At 43.8% G+C, this 14,218-nt stretch overlaps 1 protein-coding gene across 1 annotated transcript; it reads right to left on the bottom strand.

The window, feature by feature from the left end:
* Positions 1-863: 863 nt before the first annotated feature.
* LOC100194678 (smoothelin-like protein 1) lies at positions 864-14,218 on the bottom strand. Its single transcript, XM_014131266.2, has 8 exons — positions 13,912-14,218; positions 10,062-10,225; positions 9,887-9,962; positions 9,586-9,711; positions 9,333-9,387; positions 9,087-9,207; positions 1,642-1,793; positions 864-1,377 (listed from the first exon to the last, which is right to left on the bottom strand). Exons 2-8 carry the CDS (start codon positions 10,203-10,205, stop codon positions 1,230-1,232), a joined length of 822 nt encoding a protein of 273 aa, XP_013986741.1. The 5' UTR covers positions 10,206-10,225; positions 13,912-14,218; the 3' UTR covers positions 864-1,229.

Genomic DNA, 14,218 nt, shown 5'->3' with positions numbered 1-14,218 from the left:
ACAACTGATCCAAATGGAATGAATGGAATAAAACATTTAAATCACAGGGCGTTACGCCATTATTCAAATTACATTTTTACTGCAGTTTACAGCTTAGAGTAGAATTTTGTTCTCACTTGTACTCACCATAATACAAGTATTCATTGCATTGTGGCATTCTAGGCTACACTAGATAATGTTATTGTCCCTAAACAAGATCAACAGGGGAGCTTTTGAGCTGCATGTTTCATGTCTTCACTGTTCTTTCATACACAATGACACACCTGGCCTCTTCACTGCCAATCAGCTATTCCTCCTTGTTCTTGTGGATTTATATTGAAAATGTATGCAGCTTTGAATAATTGTATGTTTGGCTAGTTAACCTATTGTAGATCAGGACAAACGATCCCCCTACCACTATTGTCACTGTGAATGGTAGATAGAGGGCAGGATATACAGTTAGACTTGCAGACTATATTGACCTGTGGTATAGTTAGCTGGCGGAAAAGTACCAAACCAACTTGCTAGAGCAGGTGCAAGCAAGCAGAAGAGTAAATTACCCCCCCCCCAACCCATTCACAATGAAAATAAAGATATTGCAACTCGGTGTTTATATAGTATGATTCTAGTCTGTCCCTGAGCACATGGTGGTCCCGAGTAGTTTCGAATGAATCAGTCTTACTGTGAGCCACAGCCTTAGAATAGACTTCAGCGATATTTGCAATTTTTTGACAGTTACCAAACACGGTAATGATTGGGCAACAATCCTCTTTCAGGCTGAAAATGGTATGGGTTCCCCATAATAGAAATGTGGTAGGCTAGGCCTACTCTAAAATGTGATCAGAACAAAATAAATGTTCACAAATCAAATCACATCATTCACATTATATTTGACCTCATGCACAGTATCTTTAATCCATACATAGCCTACACACAAAAAGGCATTATAGTCAGGGCACAGCACCTCAGCACCCCAAAAGACCATTCACAAATTCACTATGGCTCTGACTGAGATTAATGTAGATGTGTAATCTCAGTGGAATGTACTGATCCTCAGTGCCAACTGTCTTCTGAAAACATACACAGATAAGTGTAAGCACACACAAACCAATACAAAGACACCCACACACAAATAATCAAAATCCCAGCTATGTGCTTACAAGCTGCTGCAGCAAATTGCAAACGTTTATATCCCCTCCCCATGGCACGTGGACGCAACATGTATTTAAGTATATTGTGAAACAGTGTATTTAGAGTTTCTTTTTAGTTTTAACTAGGCCCTTCTCCACCAGGCATCGGTAGAACTCCTGGATGTATGTGTACACACACTTCCAGTCAGGCTCATTCATCCGCAGCAAGTCTTCAACGTCCAGCAGAGGGGGGCAATCTGCCAGCCTCCTGCAGCCAAAAGAGAGAAGAGGAGAGAGACACAGGCCTGAGCAATCACAATCATTATGTCCCCAGGCAGGATCTACTGGCAGTTGAGCTAGAGGACACTACAGGGGAGTTAAAAAAAGTGTTTTTGTCAAGTTTAATCTATCCCTGCACAGCCCTTGGGGCCTTCATGTGCATAAAGTAGGAGAAAGCGCATTTTGTCAGAGTAGGTTTCTGTGGCTATGTGTGTGTTTCAATGTTTGTTTAGAACATATACAGGGAACTTACTCTGCAGTGCTGAAGGCCAGCTCAAAGTTGTCCTTGCGTGCGTTGGGGTTGAGGATGGAGTACTCAAATGCATCTGGGAAGAACCTGTGCACCAGCGCACAGAACGCTATGCCATCACTCCAACTAGAGGAGAAGTTGTGGATTTCCACCCCCTGCATGGAATAAGGGAGGAAGGGAGAGAGAAAGAGAAAAACAAAGAGAGCAGGGAGAGTGTGGATTTACAAAGACAATTATATAGTGAAGTAAGGTTGGTATGCTGGGGACACAACAGGACATTCATGTAGACATAAGATGGAGAGTGTTCATATTCCCTGCCGTTCTGGGTGGCATCCTGTTTATGCACAACATTTGCATATCCTCCGGTGAGAACCTGCCCGAACTTGTTGAGTGCTCAACACATTTCCCCCTGGTGCACCTTGCCTTTTGTTGTTTCTTTACTGATAATAACTTTGTACATGTGTGCATTCATGCAACAAAACCACACACACACACACAAACACACAGTATTCAACATCATTTGCCATTAGACATCATAACTGTCTGGAACTGGAGTTGTTGACATCTTTCCTAACTAAGATTGAGGCCAGCTTTTGTATGACTAGCAACATTTAGTGAGCATATGCTCCTTTACAAGTGGTCCCTAGAGACGGATTAGTACATCAGCTACGCTAAGGCATACTCCAGTAACTATTATGATGGAAAACAACGGCCAACACAGAGTCCCCGTCCCAGCATGGCCCGGTGAGTCTGACACATCTGGATGACTATGTGTTGATTTTCTCTCCACATCAAGGGCTCCCTAGTGTTCACGGTGGTCTAAGGCACTGCCTCTCAGTGCTAGAGGTGTCACTACAGACCCTGGTTTGATTCCAGACTGTATCACATCCGGCTGGGATTGGGAGTCCCATAAGGCTGCGCAGTGTCGTCCGGGTTAGGGTTTGGCCGGGGTAGCCATCATTGTAAATAAGAATTTGTTCCTAACTGGCATGCCTACAGTAGTTAAATAAAACATTTGAAAATAAAAATCACCACGTTCCACCAGCGATGATGGAGCCATCCAACATGACAACAACAGCGGCATCAGTCAGTAGTGCTGAACTGAAATTTCTGTTTTTGTATTTTTTTTTAAACAACTAATTGACCTACATTGGTTCAATTATTTGAATTCCATTTTGTTCGTTTTTTTTCTGTGAGCTCAATGTGCAGACTCTCTAGAGACAAATCAGATCAAGCCCGGACTGTGCAACGTAGTCGGGAGTTGTAGTTTGCAACAGGCCAATATTCTACATAGTTTAGTGCACAAAAAAAGTGGTAATTAACAACAATGATCATAATTCATTGCATACTTACTTGTCCGGTCTCTGTGGGGCAGACAATGAAAGGGAGATAAGAGACAAAAGACATGCGATCGAGAGGGAGTTGCTTCGTGAGGTATCTGTAACTGAATATACAATATCTAACTGATTAATATTTGGTATTCAGCAGTCATAAAAGTATGCCTTATTTACTTTGAAGCACTACTAAAATAATGATTTTGTCAGACAGCATAGGCAGCAGCTCTATAGAGTAGTCATCAAATAAAACAAATGTAATACACACAACAATTGACATATTTGTAATGTGATTAAATGATGGTTAATAAGTGATAAGCAGTAATGGGCAGTCACTACCATCATGGGACTTTTGTTAATTGTTTTATTTTGCGTTGTTACAGTATTCAACCCACATAATGCATAGTGCATTTAATGTTTAAAAATATTATCGAAACCAAAATCAAAAAACGTGAATCTTTTTTTTACAATCAAACTCAAACTGAACCGACCTCAAAAAGCACCAATTGCTCAGCACTACCAGCCAGGGGACCTGCATCAACTATTCAACTCCCCACGTCCAGGAGAATATGAGGACGAGAGATAGTGATGAATGGAGGCATGTGTTATGGACATGAGCAAGCAGATGAAGGAACTCTCAGTTGTTATGGGCAACGTAGCACGAGCGCCCTACCCCCACAAGTACAGTCGTGGCCAAAGGTTTGAAGAATGACACAAATATACATTTTTACAAAGTCTGCTGCCTCAGTTTGTATGATGGCGAAATGCATAAACTCAAGTAGGTTATGAAGAGTGATTTGCCATGCAAATGAACTGAATCCCCCAAAAACATTTCCACTGCATTTCAGCCCTGCCACAAAAGGACCAGCTGACATCATGTCAGTGATTCTCTCGTTAACACAGGTGTGTGTTGACGAGGACAAGGCTGGAGATCACTCTGTCATACTGATTGAGTTCGAATAACAGACTGGAAGCTTCAAAAGGAGGGTGGTGCTTGGAATCATTGTTCTTCCTCTGTCAACCATGGTTACCTGCAAGGAAACACATGCCGTCATCATTGCTTTGCACAAAAAGGGCTTCACAGGCAAGGATATTGCTGTCAGTAAGAATGCACCTAAATCAACCATTTATCAGATCATCAAGAACTTCAAGGAGAGCGGTTCAATTCAGGGCGCCCAAGAAAGTCCAGGAAGCGCCAGGACCATCACCTAAAGTTGATTCAGCTGCGGGATCGGGACACCACCAGTACAGAGCTTGCACAGGAATGGCAGCAGGCAGGTGTGAGTGCATCTGCACGGACAGTGAGGTAAAGACTTTTGGAGGATGGCCTGGTGTCAAGAAGGGCAGCAAAGAAGCCACTTCTCTCCAGGAAAAACATCAGGGACAGACTGATATTCTGCAAAAGGTACAGGGATTGGACTGCTGAGGACTGGGGTAAAGTCATTTTCTCTGTTGAATCCCCTTTCCGATTATTTGGGGCATCCAGAAAAAGCTTGTCCGGAGAAGACAAGGTGAGCGCTACCATCAGTCCTGTGTCATGCCAACAGAAAAGCATCCTGAGACCATTCATGTGTGGGGTTGCTTCTCAGCCAAGGGAGTGGGCTCACTCACAATTTTGCCTAAGAACACAGCCATGAATAAAGAATCCTCCGAGAGCAACTTCTCCCAACCATCCAGGACCAGTTTGGTGATGAACAATGCCTTTTCCAGCATAATGGAGCACCTTGCCATAAGGCAAAAGTGATAACTTAGTGGCCCAGGGAACAAAACATCAATATTTTGGGTCCAGGGCCAGGAAACTCCCCAGATCTTAATCCCATTGAGAACTTGTGGTCAATCCTCAAGAGGCGGGTGGACAAACAAAACCCCACAAATTCTGACAAACTCCAAGCATTGATTATGCAAGAATGGGCTGCCATCAGTCAGGATGTGGCCCAGAAGTTAATTGACAGCATGCCAGGGCGGATTGCAGAGGTCTTGAAAAAAAAGTGTCAACACTGCAAATATTCACTCTTTGCATCAACTTCATGTAATTGTCAATAAAAGCCTTTGCCACTTATAAAATGCTTGTAATTATACTTCAGTATTCCATAGTAACATATGACAAAAATAGCTAAAGACACTGAGGCAGCAGACGTTGTGGAAATTAATATTTGTGTCATTCTCAAAACTTTTGGCTACGACTGTACACATATCCTTATATCAACAGCCTATACGAATATCCCTCATACATCTTGCAATACAACAGCTTTCCTCACCTGGAGCCTATTCCCAACCCTATCAAACACTCATCCTGGAAGTCAGCCCAATTCACTCCCCAGTGAGAACTACTCAAGTTGAACTGACACAGCTGGTTCCAGCTCCTCAGCCCGGGCCCCAGCCATTCCAGCCATCCTGGCCAGCATCACCGATAGGTCCAGCTCAGCATGCCCAGACACCTCCACGTCCTGGGTCACAGCCCCTAGATCCAGCGCAACCTGCCAAGTCACCTCAGCCCAGGCCACAACCAGCGCCACAACCCGGGCCACAGCCAGCTCCTCAACCCGAGGCACAGCCAGCTCCTCAACCCGGGCCACAACCAGCTCCTCAACCCGGGCCACAGCCAGCTCCTCAACCCAGGCCACAGCCAGCTCCTCAACCCGGGCCACAGCCAGCTCCTCAACCCGGGCCACAACCAGCTCCTCAGCCACAGGCTCCTGCACCATATCCCGTGCCACAGTATCCAGTGCCACCCTACTGTCTGCAGATAGTACCACAGTATCCAGTGCCACCCTACTGTCTGCAGATAGCACCACAGTATCCAGTGCCACCCTACTGTCTGCAGATAGTACCACAGTATCCAGTGCCTCCATTTGTACCTCAGCCTCAGCCTCAGCCTATGCCACCTATGCCGCATAATGGAGATGGCCATTACGCCATTCTACGGGATACCCAAGCCTAATACACCATCTTCAGCTCCGGCAAGGAGAGTGACTTTGTCATGTTAAAGAAGGGACTGGACAGTGTACTTGGCAGACATCGGCACCTAACAAAGGAATACAAATAACAGGTACTGCTGGATCCCCAAAGCTTCCCAGCACCTACCAGGTGGCTAAACGGTATGTGAATGACCCAACACCATATATCAAGTCTAAGCAGGCCCTTTAGCAGAGGTACCGTAAAACCCAGAAAACTGGTCCATGGAGAACTAAAGGCTATCCTGAACTGTCCTGCTGTCAATCCCGGCATCACCCAGGGGTTTGAAGATTTCGCTTCAGCTGCCTACACACTAATGTGGATGTTAAGCACCATGACCGGGTCATCTAGATCTGAACTAAGTTGTGGTTCCCACATTCACACACTGCTCACCAAGCTTCCCTCCAGCTACAGAGACAGTTTTGCTGAGAAACTATATATCCCGGGGCATCATCAGTGGCACAGACCAAATATACACACTACTGGATTTCGCACAGTGGCTCGCAAATAAGTCCCAGGCTATTCAAGGCTACCATCTACCTCAACAGTGAACAGGAGACAGAGAGTGTTTCTTCTCTAACATGCAGATCTTCATTCCCTAACTCCGGTTCTACTTCCACACCCAGGAGGAGTAAGTACAAGCCTTTCTGCCCTTACTGTAGTTCTGAGGAGCCCTTCCTAAACTCCTGCACAGACCTCATTAAGTTGAACCCTGCTCAATGGGCTACATGGGTCCAGGAAAAAGGCTACTGCTGGCGTTGTGGAAGAGGCCACAAACCAGAAGACTGCACCCTTAGGAAATCCTGTCTAGCCTGAGGACACTTGCACCTGACTATCCTACACGACATGACCATGACACAGAGCCATCACTAACGTTCACCTCAACTAGTCTAGCCACTCCAGTCGAGTCCCCCTGAAGGTCCTCCCACTCTGGAACAACATAAAGTCAGTGGAAACCTTCGCCCTACTGGATGATGGTTCAGAGAGAACCATCATTCTCTTGAAGGTGGGACACCAACTCGGTCTACCAACTCGGTCTACAGGGCCCAGAGGAGAAGTTGGCCCTCCAAATAGAGTGGGATGTTGTCCAGCTCCTAGGGCCTTCCCAGCTGCCCCTTGGAAGCACCGATACGTGCACCTGCAAGGACTGCCTCTCCAAAACTTTAAAAGGGCCAGTCCCTGATAGATTCAGACAACCCGCACGTAATCACCCCTACTCAGCCTGTGGACCCGGGCCCACCAGAGACTCCCGTCGCAGTATGTTCTGCGCTGGGTTGGGCTGTTGAGGGCCCTACCGACCACCTCCCTGACTCAAACCCTGAGCGCCGGCTTCTTCCGACATCCACCACTGCACTACCTCCGGGTTCCTCCAAGCCTGAGGACTCCAGTGCTGCAGTAAATTGCCCCACATTCTGTGGCCTCATAGTAACAGAGCTACAAGACCAGCCAACAGTGTCTTCAAGGGGCAGCTGCCCGGAGGCCTCCGTCCTCTGCCCCTCAGGGTCTGTCTAAGCCAGGCAGGAGAGAGCGCAGATAACTACACCCACACAGACAGTGTGGACTCCTCCCATGCAATCCTAGACCTCCTAACACTGTTGCCAATGGAGCAGCCACGGTTGAGAACCCCCAGCTAACAACTAACACAACTTTAGAGAACGTTCCCTTTTATGAGTCTCATTAGGTCATTAACTAGTATTTTCATAGGAAAGTTCTTGTGATGTGCCTGAAATGTTTCCAAGAGACCATTCCCTTAATGTCAAATATAACTTATCTCAGAATGTAAGATATTAATGTTCTAGACATGTTTTATGGGAACGTTGTAGGAACATTTCTGTGTATCAGTTGTCAGGACAACACCTGATGGAACCAAAGAAACGTTCTCCCCAAAAAGTAACACGCCTTGTTACTGTTGTCGAGCCAATCAAGGCCCTGATTGGTGAACCACTCATAGCTCTTTGTCTGTTGGCAAGGTTAGGGATACTCACACAGTGCTTTTATTTAATAATAATGACTGTATAAATTAACATGCACATTGTGAATATGTGTGTCAAATATGTAAATTAAAAAAACTGTGTGATTATCCATTGCCAACAAACAAAGAGCTGTGAATGGATCAGTGGTTCACCAATCAGGGCCTTGATTGGCTCAGCAACAGTAACAAGGCATGTTACTTTTTGGGGAGAACGTTTTTTTGGTTCCATCACGTGATGTCCTGACAACTAATACACAGAAATGTTCTTGCAATATTCCCTTGAAATGTGTCTAGAACATTATTATCTTATATTCTGAGAACATGGCAACCATGTTCTGTGTATGTTTGATGTGACGTTGATGGAATATTTTCCTAATGCTCAGAAAACTAGACACATGTTCTTGCAAGGTCCCATGAAACGCATATAGAACATTAACGTTGTATATTCTGAGAACATTGTAAACATGTTCTAGATAACGTCTGCTTGACATTAAGGGAATGTTCTCCTAACTTCAATGACAAAACATGCTAAAAAGGATCTCAGAAGGTTTTTACTAACATAGATAGAATGTTCCCCTAACTAACAGAAAACTGGACACTCAAACATTAGGGCAACATGACTGGTAACATTACAAAAATGTTCTCTCTCCCTAGAATTGTTAGCTGGGCAAATCCTCCCAACGCCGAGGAACTCTTTATCACAGCCCTTACCTATACTTGACCAGCTCCAGTGTTGGTTGAGTTAATCATGTACAGCCTCCCAGAACTCTGTGGGAACTTTAAATTGAATTACAAATATGCCTATGTCATTGGGGGCAGCTGTATAATATTCCCTGCTGTTCTGAGTGCTACCTCACTCACCTGTTTCTGTGCATGAGTAGATATGTTTTTGCATATCCTTCGGTCAGAACCTGTCCAAACTTCTTGAAGGCAGCAACATATTTCCCCCTGGCGCACCTTGTCTTTTCTTGTTTCCTTACCGATAATAACTCTGTACATGTGTCGTTCATGCAACAAAACCACACACACACACTTACAAACAGTATTCAACATCATTTGCCATTAAACATCATAACTGGAACTGAAGTTGTTGACATCTTTCCTAACTAAGATTGAGGCCAGCTTTTGTATGACAAGCAACATTTAGTGAACGTACACTCCTTTACAGAGAGACCTCAAATGCTTACCTCATATGGTTCGGTTTTGGCCCTGCACCAATCCAGTAACATCTGCTTGACATTTTTCATGTTGGGTGCTGCAGCGACAGGGGAAGACTGATGGGCTGTTGTGATAGCTGGGTTGGCCATGCTAGGGAGAGAGGATAAACACGTTATTTAACACATTCTTAGTGTCACTGTGCTGAACAGACATACACATGCAGAATTTGATCAATCACACGTGAAGCATGGCTGACTGTTAGCTCAATGACTCACCTGCTAGGTGTCTTAGACAAGGAGCTGGTGGTTGATGCAGGAAATTGGCTGTGCACTGTAGAGAAACAGAAGGGGATAGCAAGAAAGAGACAGGGAGTGATTTTGAGTAGGGGAAAAGTTAATCTCTCGCAATTCCACTTTGATTTGAAAGCTTGAAGCTTGAAGTGTGTGTGCGTGTGTGTTTATGTGTGTTTGTGTGTGGCACGCGTGTGTGTGTGTGTGTGATGTGTCCTGGTGAGGATATGATACTCACTGTGGGATTTAGGCTGGTGATTGCTGGTCTGGCCTCTGTTCATTCCCATTCGTCCTGTGCCTGCTTTACTCAAAGCCTGCTGTCTCAGGTCATCTTGCCGTGACCCCCGCTCTTTCTCTCGCTTCTCTTTAGAGAGGAGGAGAGAAGTAGAGGGAGAAATAGCATTGTCGTATAGAAGAAGGACTGCGAGTAGACATTAGAAACGATTGTCAGTAGTTATAGGTACTAGAAGAGCTGGGAGAGTGAGAAACGAAAGATGTGATCCTGTCAAATTTCACATTGAAGTTCTCTCTGACCTTACCTCTCTTCTTCTTGAGCAGGTCCCTCAATGCAGTGCGGATCATTCGCTTTTCATCAAAATCCACAGCCTTATCCAACTGTCAGAGGTAAACACACGCAGAAACCAATAGATGAGAAGTCCAAAATCAACCCAACTACTGCATGTCTATGTGAAGTACGCACCGCGAGTGCCCCACCAGTTTATTCAGGACTTCTTCATCCTCAATAGCAGCTAGCTGCTGACTGGTCGGTGTGCCTGACGACGTGTCGCTGGGGGTCGTCTCGGAGGCCTCGTTGGCAGACGCAGCCCCCACTGCTCCCTCATCAGGTCCCGCCTCCATGTCCAATATACTGTATGGGACTTATAAAGAAGGTGGATAATGGAGATAAGGGGGTTCCAACGGCAAGAACTCCTACACAAATATCTAAAGAGCAAGAGCAAATAACGTTGTTAGTTTGATTATCATCCATCATTGATGGATCCATGGAAAGCAGTAGCATAGTTGGCAGACATACATGGGCCTACATAAAACATCAACCATCTCTCTTTTCCCATGTGGCAAGACACGTGGTCAGAGGAGGAGGACAAAGTATAATCATTTGGTGGGGGCTTATATTGGTCCTCTTTCACACATGCACAATTGTGTATTAATACACCTGTGAATTGGAAATGTGTTTTTTTGCATATCCCAGAGAGACCCTCAGAGAGTGAGGTCAGAACCAGGCTCTGCCATTATCAATGGTGACCCTGGAGCAATTAGATGCCTTGCTCTATGGCACATCACCAGATTTTTCAACTTGCCAGCTCAGGGATTCAAACTAGCGACCTTTTGGTTACTGGCCCAACACGCGAACCGCTAGGCTACCTGCCACCCTGTGTGTGTGACACGTGTGCGTGTGTGTGTTTACAGCATTTGTGTGCTAGAGAGGAAAAAGATGTGTAGGTGTGTGGAGAGGAGAGGGATAGTTCTATCTTTAGTAGCCATTATCAGTACATACTGTACCATCATTCATAAAATATAGTTTAGAATTACCTTCATAAAACTAACAGGGTTAGGCACCATTGGCATTTTAAGTTTCAACTCCCAGTGATGTGCAGAGAGCAGAAATGTCATCATTTAAAGGCATAACACCCTCTGTTCAACCTGTAGTCTGTTCAGCAATCTGAATATAAACACCGGGGGGGTCTAAACTGACATAAACCATGCTGCTCTCGAGAACTGTTTGATTTAACACTGAAGTGCCCTTCTTATTCTCTTAGCAACTGGCCTAGAGCAGCACACAAACAGTATAAAACAAATATAGTAATAACATGTACAAATATAGTAATGTAGCTTCGCTCATTTAAACATCAATCATCCATGAAATTTGCACAAGTACATAGAATGAGAAAAATAGATGGATAAAAACACAGACGCACAGACTGACCTAAATATCCAGAAAGTAACTACACATACAGTACACAAAGCATAACGTCAATTCATATAGAGGAGATAAACCCACAGGGCACACCACGTCATTTCAACATGGATAACTGGGTCATATTTGGTTGAGAGGTTGATCAATGAGATTACAACCTATATTCACCCACTCAAAAGAGACAGCCAAAAGATAGTTGAATTCCCAATGTGTTATCATTATGCCTTCAACCATCTAAAAGCACAACCAAATTCCAATGGTAAAACAATGTTTGATGTTTGGTTAAGTTTTCGCTGTGCTTTCAAGCAAGTTCAAATGGGAATACAATGTCAGATATTTTGTTTATCACTGTGCTCCATCTAATAGCAGAACCAAATGACATGGTGCAAGTGATCAATAACATTTGCGATACTGCACAGATTATTACAGCAATTGTGAATTTCTCCATACTGCCCTACCAAGCAAAAAGGCAGTAACTGCTCATTTGGTTGAAAATTAGTTGTAATTTTCCTACATTAAATACATGCTTAATCATGTGGACATGTATCCTTCCTCTGTTGTATTGTGTTTTGGAGAAAATGGGGGTCGTGTTAGCAGTAACTGCATAAAGTTACTGTGAAACCAAGGTAAATAAAAGCCATTTTTCTCAGTTCCACGCTATGAGCAGTTACTGCCTTTTTGATTGGTAGGGCATCATAGACCTGCGATGACCTATGCATGATGTCTTGAACATGCATGCTTTATATGATAACATAAGAAGACATTTATAGTTACAGTAACCTCAAAATGTGACCAGGGATGTGTTACTCATTTTAAGGTTAAATGTTTCATTCGTTTGTAGTTTGCCTTAACTTCAGGCCTTTCACCGTATTAAAAAAGTAATATTGAATTGAATTTGGTTGTCAACGCAACCAAATATCAACATTTGATGGAGATTCATCTTCTGCTTGGATAGTTCCATCTATACCACTGACTTAGTCTGGCTTTAATTCCAGTTTGTCTACAAATGAATAATTGATATGTTGGATTCATGTCTCCATCTCAACCACACATCTAAGCCCTTTCCTGCAGTCAATGACCAAAAGCACCCTCTTTGGCCTCATGGGTGGAATGTTATTCATATTTTTCATCATTTTAGAATTAATAAATATATATTAACAGTGAATATCTGGTGTTTCTATGTCAAACAGTTTGTTATATTTCAGTCTTCTGTGATGTATATAAAGTGTAATATTGAGTTGCAAACTCAACATTGAATACATTTGAACTCTATATCTGACGTAGAAAACGTGTCTTATTTTTATAAGCCCGTAACCATATGTGTGAGGTGTATACTTTTGTTTCAAAATAGATTTGTTGAAGACACTGATTTAGCCCACTGCAGTAAAAAGTTAAAGAATCGGACGAAATCAAATCAAAGTTTAAATCCACATTAAATGCTTCTATGTATATAGGCCTAAATAGCATCATTGATGATCTATGAGTGATACAGTATGGTCACATTTCATTTGCTCTGTTAACCCTACCCTTTGGAATGACTTCAATAACAACAATGAATCTATTTTATTTTTAAGTAGAGATTTCCCAACAATCATTCTCATCATAGAACATTGGCAATAATCAGTGTTAAACATCATGGCTAAGCAGGGCTGAGCTTGGTTAAAACCCTGGATGGGAGACTAAATGGTACTATAGCTGTAGATATAAACATTCTCCAGTAGGTGCTTCTCAGCCTGTAGTTTTTTTTATGATAGTGGATGTAACGTTGAAGATCTGACATTGATGTAAAGGTACAAATTCAACATATTTTATGCAAAAAGTAACCACCCGCAACCGCAGGGCTCTCCAGAGGGTGGTGCAGTCTGCCCAATGCATCACCGGGGGCAAACCACCTGTCCTCCAGGACACCTACAGCACCCGATGTCACAGGAAGGCCAAAAAGATCATCAATGACAACAACCACCCGAGCCACTGCCTGTTCACCAGTAAAGGTGCATCAAAGCTGGGACCGAGAGACTAAAGAACAGCTTCCATCTCAAGGCCATCAGACTGTTAAGCAGCCATCACTAGGTGGCTTCCACCCGGGTTACGTAACCCTGCGCCTTAGAGGCTGCTACCCCATATACATAGACTTGAAATCACTGGCCACTTTAATAATGGAACACTAGTCACTTTAATAATGTTTAAATATTTTCATATACTGTCTATGCCACTCTGACATTGCTCATCCTAATATTTATATATTCTTTCATTCCATTCTTTTACTTTTAGGTTGTGTGTATTGTTGTGAATTGTTAGATATGACTGCACTGTTGGAGCTAGAAACACAAGCATTTCGCTACACCCGCAATAACAGCTGCTAAACATGTGTGTGACAAATACATTTGATTTGATTACAAGGTTTTTCTATGTTGACATTTGGTTACCGTGACATAATCCTGTGTTTGAAATTTCACCCTCAAAACAACCGTTGATGAATTTTTAAAATCCATATATTTTTCACAATACGTTGACAAATTACATGGAAACTGTTGATTCAACCAGTTTGTGCCCAGTGGGAAGGCTGTTATAGGAATTGAGACTAGACGAGACAGCAAGGGAGTTAGAGTGAAAGTGTCACAGACCTACCTGTTCACTGGGTTCTGTCGGTGCGTCTTAGGGGACAACGCAGCAGCTGTTTGCGGCAGGTGATGAAGACTTGCGTTTTCCCTCGATGTTCAGTACCCCTGTCCCACTCTCTCCTCTTCCTCAGACTTGCACAAGGGAGGGCTGAGCCCTAACACCACACCCCCTGCCTCAGCATTGGGTCAGAATGGATGTTTTGGGGGGGAGAGGGGTACTAGTGAAAATAACTACTCAGGGGAAGGAGGAGGGAGAACAGACTGAATCGTGGGACTGTCTGTCCTCCCTTCCCTTACTACTTCCTTCAAAACTC

This window comes from Salmo salar, chromosome ssa01 (assembly GCF_905237065.1).
Source record: "Salmo salar chromosome ssa01, Ssal_v3.1, whole genome shotgun sequence".
NCBI classification, from domain to species: Eukaryota; Metazoa; Chordata; class Actinopteri; order Salmoniformes; family Salmonidae; genus Salmo; species Salmo salar.
The sequence above is the reverse complement of the archived record's forward strand: the minus strand, read 5'-3'. Positions and strand labels throughout refer to the sequence as shown.

Bases quoted from the DNA above. Each gene is read 5' to 3' on its own strand.
- LOC100194678 (XM_014131266.2), bottom strand. From the start codon at position 10,205: ATGGAGGCGGGACCTGATGAGGGAGCAGTGGGGGCTGCGTCTGCCAAC. The intron at 9,208-9,332 runs GTGAGTCATTGA...CTCTCTCCCTAG, and splicing joins TTGTCTAAGACACCTAGCAG to CATGGCCAACCCAGCTATCA. The intron at 1,378-1,641 runs GTAAGTTCCCTG...TTTTGGCTGCAG, and splicing joins CTGGCCTTCAGCACTGCAGA to GAGGCTGGCAGATTGCCCCC.